At 40.9% G+C, this 21,127-nt stretch overlaps 3 protein-coding genes and 1 long non-coding RNA gene across 12 annotated transcripts in view; 2 read left to right on the forward strand and 2 right to left on the reverse strand.

The window, feature by feature from the left end:
- The window catches only part of Sox15 (Sox box protein 15), a 50,175-nt gene extending 35,145 nt beyond the window's left edge, over window positions 1-15,030 (reverse strand). For 3 of the 9 annotated variants that reach the window (XR_010891256.1, XR_010891255.1, XM_067359376.1), the window contains exons 1-3: window positions 13,204-14,535; window positions 12,395-12,488; window positions 4,946-5,119 (exon numbers count right to left, since the gene is read on the reverse strand). The gene's annotated coding sequence lies outside the window, so the exon portion shown is untranslated. Of the gene's footprint in view, window positions 1-4,941; window positions 5,120-12,394; window positions 12,489-13,203; window positions 14,536-14,891 lie in introns of those variants that run through there. The other 6 variants (XM_067359380.1, XM_012360565.2, XM_067359381.1 and 3 more) reach the window with 6 other exon arrangements.
- On the forward strand, window positions 1,078-19,372 carry LOC137001129 (uncharacterized). The gene is made up of 4 exons (XR_010891257.1): window positions 1,078-1,159; window positions 14,917-16,242; window positions 16,557-16,880; window positions 18,378-19,372. It is a non-coding gene; the product is annotated as an uncharacterized lncRNA (long non-coding RNA).
- Gclm (Glutamate-cysteine ligase modifier subunit) lies at window positions 17,042-19,145 on the reverse strand. Its single transcript, XM_067359390.1, is given in 6 exon segments — window positions 17,042-17,317; window positions 17,849-18,189; window positions 18,280-18,479; window positions 18,558-18,675; window positions 18,759-18,821; window positions 19,010-19,145. Coding segments are annotated over 5 exon segments (807 nt in total). The 5' UTR covers window positions 19,100-19,145; the 3' UTR covers window positions 17,042-17,317; window positions 17,849-17,853.
- An 876-nt stretch (window positions 19,373-20,248) lies between the features above and the next one.
- Window positions 20,249-21,093, forward strand: LOC137001128 (transmembrane protein 14C). The gene is made up of 3 exons (XM_067359392.1): window positions 20,249-20,477; window positions 20,594-20,783; window positions 20,854-21,093. Exons 1-3 carry the CDS (start codon window positions 20,402-20,404, stop codon window positions 20,915-20,917), a joined length of 330 nt encoding a protein of 109 aa, XP_067215493.1. The 5' UTR covers window positions 20,249-20,401; the 3' UTR covers window positions 20,918-21,093.
- The last annotated feature ends 34 nt before the right edge of the window (window positions 21,094-21,127 follow it).

The raw sequence follows: 21,127 nt of genomic DNA on the forward strand, positions 1-21,127 counted from the left end.
ACTATAAATTCACTCTAAGCTTACGAGTCTAAATATAAACTACGTGTGAGCGCGCGGCTCCGCGCATTATTTTCCCGTATGTAAAAATCATATATATTTATCTGGTTATTATTATCATATTAATATGACCTTTCGTGATTATACGCTTTATAGTCCTCTCCCGGTGTTACATTAATGCAACGCACCTGCCTCGCTTTAACGCTTCGTTAACGTCAGACGCTTCGTTACATCGAATTTTATCCTCGTGAAAAGCAAGGAGGCGCAGAGGAAATGCGTTGATTATTCCGTACGCGCAAAATGACGCGTCGCGCAAATTAACGTAAACATATTTTTCAGCGCATTACCACTTAAGGACGGACAATCTTTTTCTTGACGCTCTTGAACCCGAGTTCAAAATAGAGAGCTCTTCACCGCATTTAACATAAGCGTAGACGCTTTTATTTACCTTTTTTAATTCTCTTATTTTCAACAGTTACTCGGAACACTAATTAGAAGTTTCACTCGAATTTTTAATCGACATCAATCAATTGCGGATCGATGAACGAAATTGTATATACATTCGTATAATTTATGAATACGAAATTCGTCTAGCGTGGCGGTCGATACGCCGCGGTGAATGTACAAACGAGCGTGCAAACTGAATATTTAAAAGATTATAAAGCAAGTTGAGAGAGGATACTACGTGCTAACTCACTCGATTGCATACTGTCTGCTCTTTCAATAATATGATTGATTCCCGATCTCGATGACGTAGCTGTCTCACACTATACAAACGAATATCCGAAAAATATGTCGCGCTAATCCCACGTAAATATAATTTAGAAATTGCAAATCGGAAATTGTCTATTTCAAGATAAATAACCATCTTTATAAAATGTTTCTTCTTAAAAGAAGCTAGATTAATACAAATATAAATTCAGAAAAATATGTGCGAATTAAACTTTCTAGTGATAAAACAATTTATTATATATCGTCTTTCGGCGATTATATCGTGATTTACTGGACACCCCGTATATTATTACGTCTTAAGAAGGTATATGAAAATAGAGGCAGAACAGAAGCAATGATAAACGGAAGAAAGCGACACATCCGAAGAACCGTAAAGCAAACTGAGAAAAACATCACGCTCGGGCGGCCGTCACTCACCTGAGCAGCTATGGTATGTGTATATGAAACGATATAAGTGCATTGTGCTCGTTAATGCGCCAGCAAGCGCGTAATGCTTGCGTATGCGCATAAATATTTATGCTATTCGGCTGAACAATCCCTAAAATGAAATGAAGTCTCTATAACTGTAGAGAAAGAGACGGGATTATCATTGATATCTCGCGTTTGCTTCTTACTATCAGTTCATTCGATTGTTTGTTCACTGCAAAGCGTTTTCCTCGAGAAAATAATGAAATTCATCTTCGCAAATTAATTTGTGCTTTCACACATTAACATTATTATAGCTGAACTATATAAAAAAAATCGGGTACCCGAGTTTCTACAAATAATTAAAGATTGAACACGCGTGTTGGTATGCGATCGTCTCCGAGCATTATCACAGTCGTTCTTAACAATTTTAACTATCATTTTCGAGATCTCTAAATCCGTCCGGCGAAACATCACGCGACGCACCCCGCGTATTCTTCTCGCCGCGTTGAATGACATTCATGGCACGGATTTGGAATTTAGAAAAGCCAAATAACTAATAATATATGTATGCGCAAATACAGCGAGGGCAGAACTGATCCAAGCGTGACCGCAGTGTTAATGTATTCGTTTGTATTTATGCGAGAGCCTACACTAACACTCGTAAAAAGGAAAGAGAAATTTATTATCGGATAAATCCGAGAATCAGAAGAAATATGTGACAGAGAGAAATAATAGCGTATTAGATTATATAATAAACTATTTTAAAAATAATAAAACTAAATATAAAAGATATACGAATTTCACTTCTCGCATCACATTTAATGATAGATTTTTCTTTTACTAATTTGATTTTTTGGTAAAAATATCGAAAAAGCAAATTATTTATCGCAATTTTTCAAACTTTTGCATCGCACATTTTTGTAACCAAGTCTTAAAATAAAATTCTGTCAAATATATGAAATTAATTGAAGAATATTTTTGTTCTCCATTTGACTCTTAAAAAGTTCAGTTTGGAAAAGTCATTTGCAATCGCTCATGACTCGAAAACTATCGGTTTCTCAATACTGCTGAAAAAAATCGTTTCCAAATTGATTAAAGAATACATCGATTTAAAAAATAACGCACGAGAAGCGGAATACTCTGTATAGCCGAGTAAACAATAGGAAAATAAGTAATTCATCGCATACTAACGACAATTTCCGTGGACGGAAAGTAATGAACGGGAGGCAATATAAAAATAAGAAGCGTAATTAAATAAAATATATCTACACAATACGCAAAACCAAGTGCCGTAAGACAATAAAAGAGGGAACCAGAAAGAAAGGGCCGGCGAACGACGGAGGGAAGCAGAGAAAGACGCGAGAGGAAGAGAGAGCGAGAAGAGAGACGCAGAAGCGGACCAAGGGAGACGGACTCGCTCGAGCCGAACGCCGCTACTCTCGCGGCGGGAGCCGAGAGAGAAAGAGAGATGATAAGATGTGTATACGGCCCCCTCCTCACGCGTACAGCGTCCACGTGCAATATCCTCGGTTTGCGCCCGTGTGCGTGGTACAAAGTAGGTCCACGGTCGTGGAGGAGAGACGGTGGCGAATGAATATCGCCGTCCCCTCGCGGTCGGCACGACCAATCCGCGCCGAGAGCGAGCTGCGTGAAGGCGGAACGCGCGCCGCCGTGCTCGTCGCGTATATCCCGCGTGGTATTTATTATTCAGTTTGCAAATACATAGCAAAAATGATCTCTCTCTCCCGCGCGCGCGCGCGGATGTTGCCTCTCGCGGTGCAGCCGGTCCGTGCGCCGCTGGGAGGTGGAGCCAGAAGGCGCGGAGCAGGGTGAAACGACGGAGATATCGGCCGTTAATTTGTTAGAAACGCCACCGATCGCGCCCGCATGCGTGTAGACACGCGTGTTACGCACGACACGACGTTGACCGGATCCCGCGTCCGACGCGTCCCCGCTTCGCGAACCTACGAGTTATGTCATATGCCAATAGATAAGATATTGATTGTCCTCTTGTAAAGCTGTAAGTCAAAGATGCCGCAAGCTGCTTCGGAACGCTACATTATCCTCGCGAATACGTAATGGCGCATCTTATTTATGCAAATCGTTTTGAGATCGCGGAGATCCGTTTTCGCGAATTAGAATGTACACGTTAATAGACGACACGCTAATAGACGCGGATTCATTAGCCACGCTTTGTACGATGCGAGCGAATAAACGCCGCGCCGTTTGTGCGCGTTCGGACGGAAAAGGAGCATCGCGTTCGGACTCGCGCTATGCAAAACACCGTATCCCCGTTTTTCTGCGAATGCGTGTATTTGCACCATGGTCAGTTACGCCTTCCCTCCCCGCGCGCGTGCATGCGCGTGTGTTCTTTGCACACCATAACATTTCCGCACTTCACACACTCGCGTAAAGCCGATATCATCTCCTTTCTTTCGCACGTACACTCCGCACGTTTCTTTGAAGTTCGCCTGCATGTCCGTGTCTACGCGGATTCCAAGGAAAAACCGCGATCTAATCGCGCGTTCGTAATTACAAAATTGCAAAAGCTCAATCGTGATCATCGCGCGTGTCGCGCTGAATGTTTTCGATTGCGAGTCTCTCTCTCTCTCTCTCTCTCTCTCTCTCTCTCTCTCTCTCTCTCTCTCTCTCTCTCTCTCTCTCTCTCTCCCGCCCTGTGATAACGCGACGACACAAGGTGGAAGTATCGAAGAGTCACCCGGCAAGTGATGCGGTCCCGCACTGGTCAGACGTTCGCCAAATCAAAACCACGCGGATTCGCGTGAAATCGCCGCCAATGCCGCAATCTTCAATTGCGCAAATTAATTAAGGTCTTCGGACAGTGAAACCGTTGAGGTTTAACAAATTTCCGGGTTAAGGAGACTCGGAGGAATATTCAGCACCCTAATTTCCGGAACTCATAAAATACGCAGGTTTTGATAAATTATATTGTGGGAAAGTTTCGACCGTGACATCAAATGTAGAGATAAAGTAGTCAGGTACTTACATTATTTTGTTTTCGATTTCTACTTTTTTTTAATTGATATTATTAACGCTGAGAATATTAAATTATGCGACGCCGCGCGCTTCCCGCAGAGTCCCCCATTCGTGTCGTTTAAAAAAAAACCGTGCGGTTCAAAGTTCAAGGCACTTTACGCCCTACTTCCTGCGCGGCCGCTTCGTTCGAGCCGTAAAATGGCCTCTCCTCAGGGATAGGGAATTAGAATCCCCTGGAATTCGCAAAGTCACAGTCGGGATGACAACCGATCGGTGCGAACGTTGGCTTCGAGACTTTAGTTATTCTTTCAACAATTTTCTTTGTATCACAACAAAACAATTTTTTTTTTCCTTTCACGAAAGAATCAACGGCATAGCGGGAGACATTATTCTTCGCTATATTCTTCTCACGTATTCTTTTTAGCGACAAATTCTTTGCTCAATTTGAAGAACAATAATTCTCGAGTTATCGGTGATCGAAAAAATTTTTCGCGGAGTCAATTAAAAACGAAAATACGTTCTGACGAAAGATTGGGCAATAAATTATAAGTCTTCTCAACATTTTCGCCGAGGAAGAGTCGACGTCAAACAGTACAAAAATAACGCACGAGAAATGGAACGCGTTATACCATTTTCATGTATCTATAGTTTCTAGTAGCGCTACGATATCCCCTTCCTATGAAAGTCGAGTGAAGTCTAGGAAAAACGAGGCTCCGCAACTCTTTCCGCGAATACGTTTTCTCGATGTATCTCTCTTCCGGTCGAGGGACATTAGAGATTTTCCGACTGTCGAGAGCGGCAACTTACTCACTTGACGGCGCGAAACGGGAACATTGTGAAAGCCCGTGACGCGGTGCGGTGCGGCGCGGCGTGGCGGGTCCTCATCTACTTCTCATCTTCGTCCTCTCGACGCCGCTCGTCGTCCTCTTCGCGTTCCTCCATGAAGGCGACGCGGCGGCGGCGGCGGCGGCGGCGGCCCTCCTTGCTAGGAAATAAGAAATTTTCTTGAAAGATGCGAGCTCTCCGTGCGCGAGGGAGGAGGCCTAGCCAAGCGAACATAGTTAATTTAGATTGTATCGCGTGAGAAGCAGGAAATGACGAAATATCCTGAGTGCTGACTTATGCACGCCCGTCTCGTGTGTGCCTGGCATCACGGTGTACCTCTCGGCCGCCGCCGCCGCCGCCGCTACCGCCGCCGCTGCTCCTCGACCTCAGCTATGTGGCTCCGACACGCAAGGATGATACTTTTTTTTTTTATGTATCCTATCCTGACCTGACATCGCATTGTCGTGTGTATCATCGACGAGAAGATCGCGCGACGTGTGATATTTGCCGATTCGACGTCTAATGCGTGTAGAACTGCGGGGCTGGATTGAAATTTTACACGTGTGATAAGTTCTATCGAGAATTCACACACGATGAAATATTCTATATTTCAAAGATACCCGTTAAATATGCTACACTCAGCCAGGCAATATTGTATAGAATTGGAAAACGGTTTTCTTTTAGCCGAAACTTTGCAAGAAACTATGATTTTATTCGCGATATTTCAATTTTTCATAGTAAATATTCTAAATCTGGTTGGAATTGGTTGCGAGACACAAGTTTTTTTATTCAGAACCTCAAATTTTGACAAATTACACCTAAATAATCGCAATTATTATCTCGTTATTCTTCCCACAAAGTATCGACGTGTGTGTATTATATACAGAGAATTGAGCATGGCTGTCAGACAGTCTTCTAGGTCGTACCTGAAATCTCGTCAGTGCACTAAAGGAAGTGACGCGGGAATAATTTGTCACACGTGATTGGAGACGGCGTATAATGAAGGGTCGATGGAGTTCCGAGTACAACGCCATCGGTTTCGAGACCGAATATACGCTTAACGCGCACAAGACGTACATGTGAATAAGATTGTGCAACAAAATGTTAACATACGTATCTCAAAAAGATTATTATATCGCAAATGAAAAAAAATTATACGTTTGATCAACAAAAAAAAAATCATAATATACTTTGAATAATTATTTCGCGAGAAATACTTATTAAAGATGAAATAATTTTTTCTTATTTCTATTTCTTTTCAATAGCAGCAAAGGCAATGGGTAACATTAATGTATTCAGAGGCGCGCACGCAAAGATATATGTGCATACACGCTGATATTTCGCTGTCAGCAAGGTGTAACGAACATTGACGCGCAAGGTCGCTCCGTACTTGCCGGTCGCAAGGTGAATGAAGACGGGACGTTCGTCTATAGGGTGTTATAAATCGAGACGCGAGGCATTGTATTTGATTCCGTCGCGCGAAATCGGGATTTCCCTCGTCACACTCCCATGGAGCTTGGTCACCTGAAGAGAGTTACCATGCCCAATTAACCCTTTGAGAACCGTACGCTCGCCGGGCATTGCCACTTCCGACGTTGCAACAGCTTTTACCGTGCGATTTTAGCGAGTCCGCTATTTGAATAGCGCGACAGCGCTCGTCAAAAGTACGCTTGCGCGAGTACGTGTTTAATGTGCGCGCGTATTTGTTCTTTTCACTTTAACACATAAATAAACTAACAATTCATTATCTGTTTCTGAAAATGTCAACAAGCTACTCGGATCTAACATCGAGTTACATCAACGTGGCTTAAGCATTACGGTTGCGTGCGTATAATCTCATTTTTCACGTGAGTTCTCAACTAGAGAGAGAGAGAGAGAGAGAGAGAGAGAAAAGTCGAAGAGCGACTTTTTAATCCCTCACCTGTAACCCAAACGATTTCGCGATACGCGCTCATGAGTGATGAAATCGGTTCGACGGTAAGAAACAAAAGAACAGTCTTTTAGCGTATTATGAATATTCTAATCGTACAAAATTCCTTTTCGGGAGAGATATCGCGGCCTCAGATCAGAAAACGAATGCAAATAGATGTGAAATCTGTACTCTGAAGAATTCCCCGATGAAGAATATTCTTAGAATAAATTATTCTTAGAAGAAATTATTGTAGAAAATATTTTTACAACATTTAAGAAATCGAGAGAGTCAAATGTCAGCCCATGAAAGAGAACGTTACCGCTTAAAAACTCTGGAACAGGAAACAAACGAAAATGAATACAACGTCCATGTTTTATTTACAACTGGAAAAGCAAAGGATTTCCTGATGTGGCGCTGAAGAAAGAATGGAAAATTCATCGGCCGGGAGGAACGGTTATAAGCACGCTACGTACGCATCGATAATATTCCAGAGAGCCTCATTAGCGATCCAGGAACGTCTCTCTCCCCTCTCGTTCCGCCCGTCCAAGCCGCGGAGTAATTATCTGTTACTACGTAGGCCTCGTATGTAATGTACAGCGTGTAACAGCAGATCAGCGCAACGATTAAACTCAAAAATAGTTCATGGGAACCCCAGGTAAGCTAATCTCCATCGCATTAGTGTTGTTCCACACGTATAAAACGCTCCGAGGAGGAAGCAGCTGCACGCACCTTTACCGCTCGCGCGGGGTCATCACTTTCGAAACGACCGCGAACGCCTCGGCTCTGCGACTCTGCGACTCCCCGAGGATACCGCAAAATCCGTTCTATCCAGAAATTATGCACGGTCTAGCTATTCGCCCGGTCGCATTATCAAACTCGGTTGTGGCAAAATTTTATTTCAAATTAAATTGTTTAAAAAATTTCCAGATAATGCCTATTGGCGGCACTAAAGCATTAACACTCACTATTTTATAGCCAATTATAACAACTTTAACGACATCATTTAGATGCACGATGCGACATAGAAAATAAGTAAAATAACGGAAAAGTTATTTTAAAAACACGAAATTTTTTCGTCAGAAGATATTTCTATCGTCATTTTGGAATTTTTCTCTTGTTTTTATCATCTCAATGTGATGGCTTTAGAAATCATTTTTATATCATGCCGCCAAACGTATTACAATCTTCGCGTTTTCACAGTATAAATTCTTGCCTTACAACTCTTTTTTACATTGTTTTATAATGTTAAAAGCTTTTCTAATCTATAAATTAATGCGATGTTCGAATCGCTACTGTAACGACAGCCGAGATCACGTACACGGAGTCGTGCGCATTGTTCGGTGTCTCTCGAAATCTATGAGAGCTCCCGGTGAGACAGGTCGAGTCCACCTCGCCGCGGGAAAAAATGACGGGTTCACCATTGGTAATCTACCCCGACATATACATACACGCCGGTTACATCCATACAGGGTGTTCGCAAACTGCTATTCAATCAAGCTTCGTCTATAATTTTTGCAACGAATCTTAAATAGGCGTTGCCTCGACGAAGTCCCGATCGAACGCCACGCACGCGTGTTTACCCTCGCAATTTCTTCCCACGAAATATCTCAGTGAAAATAGAATACATTTCGAAATTAATTTATTTGCTCCTAAAATATCTGTCGCATCATCAATGGATTCAATTGCTTGCGATTGAACAACCGTTTCAATACCATTGCCAAGAGGATGATCGAACTTGCAGATCGACAGGGAGAGTTCGCGAGCGAAGTTTGTCGAACACGTCGCAGAACACCCTGTATAAGCCTAGCGCGCTGCCGTATCTCTACGGTACCGTACCTACCTACCACCCGCAACCGACAACAGGCCAAGCCGGGGCAGAGTCTTAGGCCAGGCCAGGCCGAGCAAGAGTCATGTAAGAAGGGGTTAAGAAACTCTCGAACTGAAGTGCCTACACCGGAAGCAGGGGCCTTGCTTTCTGGGCTAATAACCGTACCCACATCGACACGCGGGATCTGCGTGCGCGCGTACACGCTTAGAGGAGAGAAAGAACGAGAGAGAGAGAGAGAGAAGGACGGAGCGAGAGGGGAGAGAGAGAGAGAGAAAGAAAAAAAGAGAGCGCGAGAGGGAGGTTGGGGGAGGGGTCGGAAACGAGGGGAGGGAGAGAGGTGTAATATAGCGCGGCTGGGGCCTCTTTATGCGTATCCGCGTGTGTATACACGTGAGCGGGGCCGCTGTGTGGCGCGCGCACACAGGTGCGCGCAGGGGCCCCCTTATCAGCATGCAAAGCTAGATTTTATGTGCGATCGAATGCCGAGCCGCCGGGATTCATACGCAAATCGCAATCGAGTTATATGCACGCGAGCCAACCTGGGAAAAATGTCATCTCGATCACGACGGCGAGGAGCCGTCGCCGCTTTCTCGATTCGGCCGAAATCAGTGTGTCGATGGTGCCTCTATTTACACAGAGAGAGAGAGAGAGAGAGAGAGAGAGAGAGAGAGAGATCGTTCGGAAAAAATCGACTGCAAATTGCCCGGAGAATTTATCGTTGAACTTAAGATCGCGAGCTGTGTGATCGCCCCGGTTCAATGCAAAAGATCACTAATATTTAAACATTGAAAAAAAAAAAAACAGGATTCTCTAAGGTTTAATAAAAAAATAATAATGTGATAAGATTACGCCGATTAGCGTAATAGCATACAAGCAAAGGTTTGTGTGATTTAAACACTACTATAATTACTGTTCACTTATCATGTTGAAATTGTAATATACTTTCAATAAATGCGCACAGTTTCCTGTACTATATCTAATTATAATTGTTAACGTTACCGTGCATTAGTTATTTTCTTACGCTCTGCTACAATTATAAATTGCGATTTCAACGACGTTGTGCAGCACGCAATTTTATGAAATGACGGATCTTCTCACCGTTCGTCGGTGAGATTGATTATCGTTCTAACAGTACAGCGCGAATAGGTCTCGTAAACAGATAAATCTGCAATTAAATGCGAAATTAACCTGAATACAAAGTATGCGCGATTAGGCGTCTCGGGGGCGAAGTAACGTTACCGGATAAACAGCGGAGACCTCGCAGATAAGCAACATCCGCCACTGAAATCGGGAGAAAACTCGGGGAGCGATGTTTGATTCCGTGCTAATTGCGATTTCGAAATACTAACAAATCGATCTGAATCGGATAATCGGACTTAAGTGGCGCTTAATGGACTAATTAAGCGTCGTTATCGATACTTCAATCTCGCGCACGAAAATCCCTCGATGATTTACGCCGCGTATTTTAATTTAATTTCTCGCCGAGATACAGTCGTCAAGATAAGGTCGAGATTAATCGAAACGGTAGCGCGCGGCCGTTGGTCCAGCGGAACGCGCAAACAAATCGGCGAATATAACGCTTGGCTTTTATTGCGCGCAGAAACAACGCCGCGGAGAAGCGAAACCCTTATCGCGGTGCGCAAAACGGTACGCTATCCCGTTTTTTCTTCTCTGCCTCTTCCACCGCTCGGTCTCACGCGACGAATCCGCGCGGGCACCCGTGTGTGCGTACGTGGGATTAGAAGGTTTCGGCTGACGCGCGTGTACACCTATCCTTCTTTAGTGCTCCCCTCCTCTTTATCTCGGCGTCCGTCCGTCATCCCCTTCCTTCGCGTCTTTCCCTCCCGCGTCGCGGTCGCTTGACACATTCGCGCGGAAAAAAATGCAGCGAGGCCTCCGCCGCCGGGGCCTCTGTGCACGCGGGAAGGCAGCGGATGTCTGGTGTGTAAGGAACCGCTAAAATGGTGTTCGCTCTTATCCGAAGATCTAGAGCGGCGATGCGAAGAGCGGCACGCGGAGGGCTATAACGTAAGGTAAAAGGGGTCCTCATGACTGTGGTCGCTCGGTCGGACGGTCGGTCGCTGTCGGTCGTCTGGTCTTGGGCTGGTTAGTGCCGTTACCAGAAAGAGGCCACCTAGGTTCGCAACAAGTGCTGAGTTATATCTCCAACTTTCTTTATAATGAGACACCACCGGCTATGAAATGACAAACGTAATTAAAGCGAGCAGCCGCCGGAGGTCAGGGATCCCCCGACATTTTCACAATGGCAAGCAGGCGTCTAATGCTGTCTCTCTTTTTCTCTCCCATTTTCTCGTTATCCTACGGCCGTTTCTCCTACCGCGACGTCTTCTTTCCACGAGGTTCAGAGACGTCTAAATAAATTTCCCTTCTTGAAATTAGGGTACAAATCAAACTGCAATTGGCATCTCTGAAAAATTAATCGACGCCAGCGCGTTGAGGAGAAATACATACGAAATAATAGAACTTGTCGAAAGATTCGGCGCCCACTTGAACTTATGTGAGATTTTTCGAACAATCGCGAATGCAACCTTGCCCCGTTTTACGCCTCCCCGTGACACAACAATGGAAACGCAATGGTACAACACATTTCACTTTTTCGCAACAGTGTGTACCGGGGGGCCTAAAAGTATTGCGCGATTTCCTCGCCGCGAGAGAATTCACCTCGCGCAAAACACAATGCAGATTGGAATTGGCCGTGTACCGTAAAAAGCCTAATTATCATCTTTCGAAACCGGCGCGGCGCATCTCGCCGTGATTCGACTTCTATTCATGAGCCGGCTTGAAACACGTAAGCTTCGATGCTACGAACAATTGAGATCTTTTCTTTTTTTTTTTTTTTTTTAATCTCCGACTGTGAATCAGTTCAGTTTCTATTGGAAGATATTCCAACCCGCGTTCTCGAAATTTCTCCGTAGTCGAACGGTTTCTACTCAAGTTTCAACCGTTTGATTATTACGGAAGAAGTGTCCGTCAGATTCCATTTCCATTTTTCGCGTGACTTCCGATTCTAACAAATGTGCGGAGAAGTTCGTAAACAACCCGAAACGCTAATACGGGAGGTCCTGGCGTGTTCCGGATTATCGAGAGGCTCGCGCGGCGAAAGAGAGCGTATTCCCATTCCGTTTTTATTACCCGATCGCGCGGCGCGCATTCCGCAATGTATCGGGGCCCGGCAGATAAGATACTCGAATATCGGAAGTCGTGTCGCGCTATCGCGCGCGTGCTCGCGCGAGGGGAAACGCGCCGAAGCTTATTTATTATCGAGTCCCTGCGTCCCTGCGTACGAAACGTCGTGGCGTCGCGCGCGAATACTTTTTTGCCGATTCCACCGTCGCGATTCTCGCGCGGAACTCTATGCCTCGTGAGGAGGCGCGTTACATTCCTACCGCCGATCGCCTGTGCGGGATCCCCGAACGATACTCCTCGCAACGGCGGCACCCGCGGGGGCGCCGCGGGAGCTCGCATAAAACCGCTCCCGAGTTCGGTGCCGGGTCAAGGATCACGTTGGCCGCTAAGCGATAAAGATCTCGCGTGAATGATTGCCGATGATATTTCACTTAGGGAACGTCAAAGCCTCGCCAGCGGTATCGCGCCGATACCGGGAAATCGCGCGGCAAAATGCCGCACCGTTTCTCCTTTTGCGAATAAACTTAAGTGATGCATCTAGCACATACCTTTCATGATATCCGTGCAGCATCGATCGCCGTGCTGATAATCTCGGATGTCCAAAGTGCAAAAAGTACTCGAAACTCCGGTGTTGTAGCAAATCTGAAAAGTCAAAATACGCAGATAAGTAAATCTTTACGTCACAAATGAGTTTATTGTTTGTGATAGCAATTATATCTACTCTAATTAAATCAACATCCAAATAACCGATTAATAATCATATTTTTCTTTCGTCGCATAAAATACGTCAATGGCAATGCGTTAGACATTAATTAATGCTAATATTTTCCGCTTTCTTTTTACGTTATATATTTCAAAATACCTTTATATGCGAAATATGCAAATGCGACTAAGATCTCGGCAAAATGTTCGCCAAAGCCGTATTGCTTCACGTCGCCATTCTACTTTGCGAGCCGAATTTGTTCATTTGAATGCGAGACAATTTCAGCCTGCTACATGTTTCGGTGGTGCCATCTCTCGCAAATAAATAAATTTACTATCGTATGTGTTCAAAAAACTATTACGAATTTCGCGTGCAACTAAATAATTCAAAATTGGTGGTAAAAAATAGATGGCATCACCTCATAGAATGTGTTCGAAAAACCATTAAAAATTGCGTGTACTACAATTCAAAAATAACGGTTGAAATTGGAACGCTGAAACAATGATATCAAAATTTTCTCCTTGCTTCAACTTACATTTTCATTAATACGCATATTAAACACGAATATCGTTCCAGAGCAACGATTGCTTATTGGCTGTTTACTTAATTTGTACGACATAGTTTGACAAATGATATGTATTGGTTATAACTCACCATTGCCATCGGTGACAACACCGACCATTGTCACTACGGCTGTTTCGTCGAAAATAACATGCGCCAACGCGTCTTTATACCTGTAGCAATAATAACAACGTATACCGCGTTTATTCTACTACGAGGATGTCACGTAAATCGATTTCACACCTCCAACAGAACGCGAACACGCATCTCGCCCGACTGACGAACCCGCGTGAACTGAGTCGAAAACGATATCTCGATCGGCGCGATTCAATGTGCAAAGATTACAAACTCGTTTATCGAACATATGATTCAAAATATAATCGATCCTTTTATATTTTTGATTTTTATTTCCTAAAATAGATCACAAAGTAGATCATTAATAGATCCTTTAAACAGGGGTATGATTTTTAAAGATCAAAAGTGACTAAATGTAGCAGCATTTTTACTTTCCATCAATTTTCTATGATGTAATCGAGCCGCGTGCACTACGTTCGGCTCTTTTTGTCGCTCTTCTTATATTGAAAATGCGACAGAGAGAGAAAGAGCATTAATAATTCTTACCTATATTGCGCTTTTAGCACCGACAGGATATATTCCTCGGAATGACATGCGGCCATTTCTAGAGGCACGTTAAAATCGCAGCTTCTGTGTGCGTAATGCGGTGGATGCGCCTCTTGGTCGTTGGTTTATCCGACTCTTGACTCGATTTCGCGAGACCACAACTCTCCCGAGAAGATATATCTCTCCCGATGTGTCCTGAGAGAGCCTCTTTCTCGCTCTTCCTGACCGCCGATTCGCGTTCCTTCTTGCCCTTTTCCGTAGCCGGTGCCTCAGATTCTCCCTCTTTCTCCGCGTGTGGAAGAAGCTCGCCAATGGGACAGGGGGATAGCAGACCCCGTCGCGGAGACAACATAAAGATTTAAGACTGTGAGATGCGCCAATAAACATGCTGCGCCCCTGCTGCTGCAGTCAACTCGCGCTTCTACGCTGCGTTCGCCGCTGTTCCGTTTCATTCGGTTCCGCTCCGTTCTGTTCTACGCGGTTCTGTTTGCAGTCACCGCATATATGCACACTATGTGCTCGCGTACACGTATACAGGGTGTCTCAACCTTTAACAATTAAAATTTCTATGCTAGATTAATATAATGCATTTCAAATCTTCTGGCTTTTTTTCTAGTTACCCAGTGCTTCGTTTTTCAATTTTTTGTATATATTTTAACATAAAGTCGAAAAAAGATTGATTCACAGTTAATTAAAAACTAGTGGTCTTATTAATTAAATATATATTCATAAGAGTTCTTCAATTTTTAATATTATGATTTATCAGATTCTCTTTCATAAGCGTCTTTTTCACTTGTGTCTATCATCATGTGCCATAAACAAGTTTGGCAATGCATTTATTCAGAATTTACGGTTTATGCACAGAGAACTGTGTGTTTTTCAGCTGTTAAAATCTAAACAAACTTGCATAACTGCATAATGCATATGCATAGAAAAATTGACCAGTTAATGTGTCAATGTAAGGAATACCATATTATTGCAGTTTCTTACATCAGATACGTAATTGATTGATCTTGCTATACATATGCATGGCTTGATTATGCAAGTTTATTCGAATGTGTCGTAATTAATCTTTCAACGTCGTTAAATCGTTTGTGAATCCTCTATAATCTTTTTAATGTCTTTAATTATTGGGAATTAGATTATTCAGTATTATTCACCTCCAACAATGCATTTCATTTTCAGCGAACAAATCTCCGAGACCGAGCCATAATCCGAGAGACGTGGTTCTCCAGATAACGAGATGCGGATACACCTGCCAGACTGTGTTTGTTCGGCTCGGCGGACGCGTTTTCGCACACGGCGAAAATAAAAGCTTCCAATGCGAAAGGACGGTCGTATACCGCAAAAGTAGTAGATCGGGACGTTGGTCGAGCAAAGCGACAAGGGACTTGAGAGCTGGGCCCACTGCCGGTACTGCCGACTCTACTCCTTCTCCCCCTCTCTCTCTCTCTCTCTTTCCGCCCCGACTTATTTATTCCTTTCTCCATCGCTGGCTCCCTTTCTTCCTCGAGTTCTTCTTTATTTCTGTCCTTTTGCCCGTTTTCTGCTTCCGCAAACGACAGCCGCTTATTTATACCCCGTCTTTGCATCGCGCGCGGGGCCGAGCAAGGGTGCTTTTGCGTTTACTCGCTACTGCCAAGTTGCCGTTGCTGTTGTTGTTGCTGTTCTTGCCGCCGATTCTTGTCCGATTTCTCCCTCCTTTTCGTCTTAATGCCGTTTCTGCGATGTATATATAATTTATGTTATGTAACGCACATCGGCTCGCAACGCATTCATGTCTTATAACCATCATGTTTTATTATTAATTGTTCATTCTGCGTGTTGTGCGACTTCACTTGTTTATCGCATGCTTAGTTTCAAGAATCTATCATTGTTTACGAGCTCTCGAACGCATCTTCAAATTTAAAGGACAAACTCTACGACGGCAATAAGAGATTCCTATTTCCGGATTTGTGTCTTTTCTCTTGGTTAATCTGCTGGAATATAATCAAACTGATTTATTAAACATTCCTCGTACACATGTTTGACTGTGCATGTTAAAAATTCATTTTTTAAAAATCACGATTTGTGAGGTATAATACCTAATAACTCTCTTCACACGTTTCTATTTTGCAATTCGGATCAAAATTGTCACTCTTAGACGATCACTCCGGACGATCGGACGAGACGATTTGAGAGACGGGGCCACGAGGTACGAGCACTACGATGCGACAAAAGCGGTGGCCGAACGCGAAGAAGAGAGCCGAACAAATAAATGCTGAAAAGAGGAACAAAACCGACATTATGTGGCATTAACATACAAAGTATGTCAGACCCGCGATCCGCAGGCATAACATAGTATCGCGCGGCGTTCGCATACTCTGCTTTTCGCAGTGGTCGTAAAAGAAAGAGCAGGACAGCGAATGTATACGTACTCCCGCGCGTATGTGTGGGTAAATGCGTATTTAAAAGAGACGGAAGGAAGGAAGGAACCGAACGAGAAACGAAGAGGGTGGAATGATGAACGCGGTGAGTAAGGGTGTGCGTGTGTCGGCGAAGGACTCACGCGACAAGGACGAAAGAGTGAACGAGATAAAAGAGAATAGAAAGGCAGTGACGGATTTTTAAAACACGTGCTTCAAGTTTTACGATATTCCTGATAACAATAATCCCTTACTCTGTATATACAGTATTCACTGTTTACTATAAAAATTATAAATAATCGGTAACTTATTAGACATAATAAACTATACGTTGATGTTAACATTAATTGCATTATTAAATGGTCTCTTCAAAATTTGAAATAATTTTCTTTACTTATGAATCGCTCGCGTTTGTTCCAGGTTCGCTGAATCCGCCACGACGAAAGAAGGAAGAGAAAGAGAGAGAAAGAAAGCGAGGCGGCGTTTGTGCTATCCTACAGTCCGCCGAAGGTCCTGTCCCATTGCTTCGTTGTCGTCGTCCCCGCATTGTGTGTGTGCCACGCGGTGCGGCTTAACGCAAAAGGGCTCCCGGCAGCGCAGGGAGAAGGCAGGAGCACAAGGCAGTGGTGTGGCAAAGGAAAAAACAAGGCGCATATATCGGGGCCGGTCTACGACGAGGACGACGATGACGATGAGGACGACGACGACGGCGACGCCGGGGACACACATATACACATACAAAAGGTAGGATTCTCCTTCGGTGTCACCGCCGTTCGGCTGACTCCCGATCGGCTACCGCTAGCAAGAGCTACGAGCCGCTCGAAAAGGACGATAACACTGTCACATTATCTGCACATACAACATTTACTTTTGATAGGTTTTTCAAATCGAACATAATCTAACGATTGTCATTTCGTACATAATATAATTTGCATGTACATATACTCACATATATTGATCCATGTATTCGCATAACTCGTTTTTATTCTCAACGTTACTATTACTTATTTGCGTTTAAAAAAAGTTGAAAATGCATTCACTGTCTTAATAATAATACCGTAATATTATATGACACATTCATTTCTCTTAATACTTTGGCTTCCACATTTCAATTCTAACGATCGCTTATACCCAACACTACTGGACAGTTCCACATTCGCATCGTGTTAGTTTCCTACTAGCTGGAAAATTTATATGCGTGTACTAGAATACATTTTACAATACATTTAGAAAATGTAGTGCTTTACAATATCCAATTTATTCATTTTTTTTTTGCAAGAACTTGAACAAGATATTCATATACTATACATATTTATCTCTCAAACTGTTTTCGGATATTATCAAGATATTATAATAAAACAACATTTTGATAATAACACTTTTGCTAAAAAAATACGTATTTTCTACATTTTTCTATAAAAATTTATATAAAACTGTACAATATAAATTTACTAGTAAAAAAAAATTTTTTAAAAAGATATGCAATAATATATATATGATTCTATATAATATGTACAATGAAAAATTTAAAATGCTAATAATCACGAAGCTCAATGTTTAAATAATTTACGTCATGGTAATAAATTAAAAAATATGAATCTATATGTGTGCATATCCTTTATATTATAGTATATGTGATATATATTCATTTAACTATAAGCACCACATTAACCCGCATACTGATAAATAGCAATAATGTTTAGCAGTATTACCAATGTTAAGGATTAATATTTGACTTATTAATATGCAGTAAATATCCTTTTGATGATAAAATACCACGACATTTTAAATGTATCTGATATCTTATCAGCCAATGCAAATGAGCAGCGCTACCAAATATATCTTCTAGTACTTCTTGAGGCAGGATTTCTAGAAATAGAAATCGAAAAAATAAAACAAATCCTAATCAATCAATAGTTTTAACTGAATGATACTTACGACATGGATCACTGTGGGTTAGCAACTGAATATCATTTTCCTTAGTAAATGCTTGCAATGCTGGTGGTACCACACAACATGTGGCTAAATTAATTTGTACAATATTTGGCTTTATCTACAATGAATAGAATTTGTATACAGATTGAGTATGCTGCATGAAACATATTATAAAAAGATATTAGTTTGTATAATAACTTATTCTTACATTGGCCCACTGAAACAATTCAATGAATGTATTTGTATTTATGTCACTTAATCCAACACTTGATAATTTGTCAACTTTTATATAATCTTCTATTACAGACCATATACATTTTAACGATGACAACATATCTTCTGGATTTTCAATACTTTTGTAAGCTATCACTAAAGACTCTATAGTATTCGTATGTAATGCTTTAAATGCTACAACGAGTTAATATATTTATTAGAAATCTGTATAAATGTATTATCAATTAACAGACAATTAATCGTGATTGATACCTTGGTCCAATGCTTCTTTTAACGAATCAACATTAGGCGAAGAGATAAATATTTTAACAGTAACCTTTAAGTCTTTTCTATCCACATCCTGTAAACTTGTATCCTCCTTTCCATTAATCTATAATTGTAATTTATAAAAATTCATTAAATATTTAAGCGGTCTCAATTCAAACTAAATTAATAAAATTCCAATGTACATACAACTGTTGTACCATCTCCCTTGCTTTGTTTGTCATTTAAGATAATTTTTAATGTCTCAATCAACTGAAATAAATCAACGGAGAAGTGATATATGCATAATTATATAATCAAAGAATAATTTCGAAATTAATATATTGCAAACAATGTAACATAACCTCAACCTCCACATTGTAATCAATCACTGTCAACGACAAAAAATGTTATCTAATTGCATGGCAGTAAGAAGTACGTAATATTATGTAATAACTGACCTCATCTGTGGAATTTTGGCTCGCTTTCTGCCTGGCTTCACTCAGGGAGAGTATGTTCCCGGTGTTAATAAGTAAATTATGCGAAAGCATAGCTAGACCGCTATGTACTTCTCACCACAAGCCGAGACAAGTCCAACTGTTATCGAGAGTTATACGCGTATTTATACGCTTGCTGGTGTGATGTCATCGATCATGACTTTCCGATTTATCAATAGAAAAACTAAAATAATTCTACTCTGTCTTTCATAAAGATTCTAGTATATGACTTTGTCTTATCCCTGTATGTATATCCATATGATTATATCACTATTCTCAGTCTTCAAACAATCCATATAATTGTCAAATAAATAAGAAATAAGAAAATTTGTCATTAATTTCTATTATTTCATTAAATAAGTCATCGAAACGACAAATATTAATGTAAAATGTTTATTATAATCAATATTTCTAGATACTTGTATTCTTACTTCTTTCTTCAATTGCAGATTATAAAATACTTGTCGCAATGTGCACAAACTTATAACATTTTTTATTTAAAATTTATTAAGTTATGTTCTAACCATATTTAATTGGATTTTTATTTTATACATAGTATATTAATGATTATATGATAATATTACATTATAAATTATTATTATAATAGAGTATTGCAATAGGTTTTTAAAATGGTAAATTTTTATGAAAAATAAACAATTAAACTGAATCTTGTGTAAAATCATGTAAAAATAAATAAATAACCTATACTTTGTTCTTGCAGTCAATTTCTCATTTTTTTGATTGCAATACTATTGCAAAATTATGTGCAACAAGTATATTTCTGGATTTTGAAATTTAATCAGACAAATTTGATTGACACATTCTTGCAGAGAAATTAATTACAAAATCAAAATTGAGGTAGCTATTCTAAATAATTACCGGAAATTGATATTATTTCATATCAAAACAAGAAAATGAAATGGATTAACGTATCATAAATTAGGAAATAAGAATTAGAAATAATTAATCCATTCCGTTTCCTTATTTAAAGGAAAATGAAAATTGCTCTTCCTAATATTTAATATTTATTCTTACCCCTAATATCTTCTCTATTGTGCGTAGGGCCTATATGTATAGAACTTTGTAGCCATTTTTTAATACTTCTTGCTTGTTGGTAAAACATTATTTAATACGTATCCGTATTGTATCTACAAAATAAAATGCAGATAGCGCTGCAAATCAGTAAGCGAATCGGAGAGGAAAGGGATTTTCTACGAGTTGCTATATCAGTGTATGTCCATCAGTGTTTGTACACATATATAATTCGTATCTCATTCTGCATGTCATTCAGTAACTGATATCAACAGGCGTCACATGGTGTAATATTTGAAGAGATTTAAAGTGATTTTTATAGAAATGCCTATTGATATTCCTGCATTCGCGTACGCTGCCGCGGTGGCTGGTGGTGGAATATTTGGTTATGTAAAATCAAGTGAGTTTGCTGACTGAATTCATTATTAAACACACGAGTGTTTACTAACATCTCTCAGTGTTTGATATGTTGTATAAATAACATGTTGTGAAAAACACTTTTTTTATCTTTTGCAGGTTCTATTCCATCGTTGGTTGCTGGTCTTCTTTTCGGATCTGCTCTAGGTTATGGAGCTTATCAGACTTCTCAAGATCCGACCAATGTTGCAGTCTTTTTAGGGACTAGTACAGCTCTTGGAGGCTTGATGGGTTATCGATTTTACAACAGTGGTAAAATAATGCCAGCTGGAGTGATTGCTATATTAAGGTATATTATTCATTTTAAGATCTGATCTCTATTAACTATACAAATTCATTAATATTGAAATGTTTTCTAGTGCTGCTATGGTCATAAGGACAGTTACAAGATATTTTTCTCCATCACCATTGAAAACACAATAAATATATTTCCATGTGATAAATATATCATTTATTAATTTTAATAATTTTGGTATAGAGCAAAATGAAATAATCAAAAGATTGTGGAGTATGATATATACATATATATATATATATTTGAAGAAATGTAATTGTAAGTAATATAATTGAATAAATTTTCTTATTTTTTAGCGTCAAAACACATGCGTATACATTTTAAAACATTTAAATAAT

Source organism: Linepithema humile, chromosome 7 (genome assembly GCF_040581485.1).
Source record: "Linepithema humile isolate Giens D197 chromosome 7, Lhum_UNIL_v1.0, whole genome shotgun sequence".
NCBI lineage: Eukaryota > Metazoa > Arthropoda > Insecta > Hymenoptera > Formicidae > Linepithema > Linepithema humile.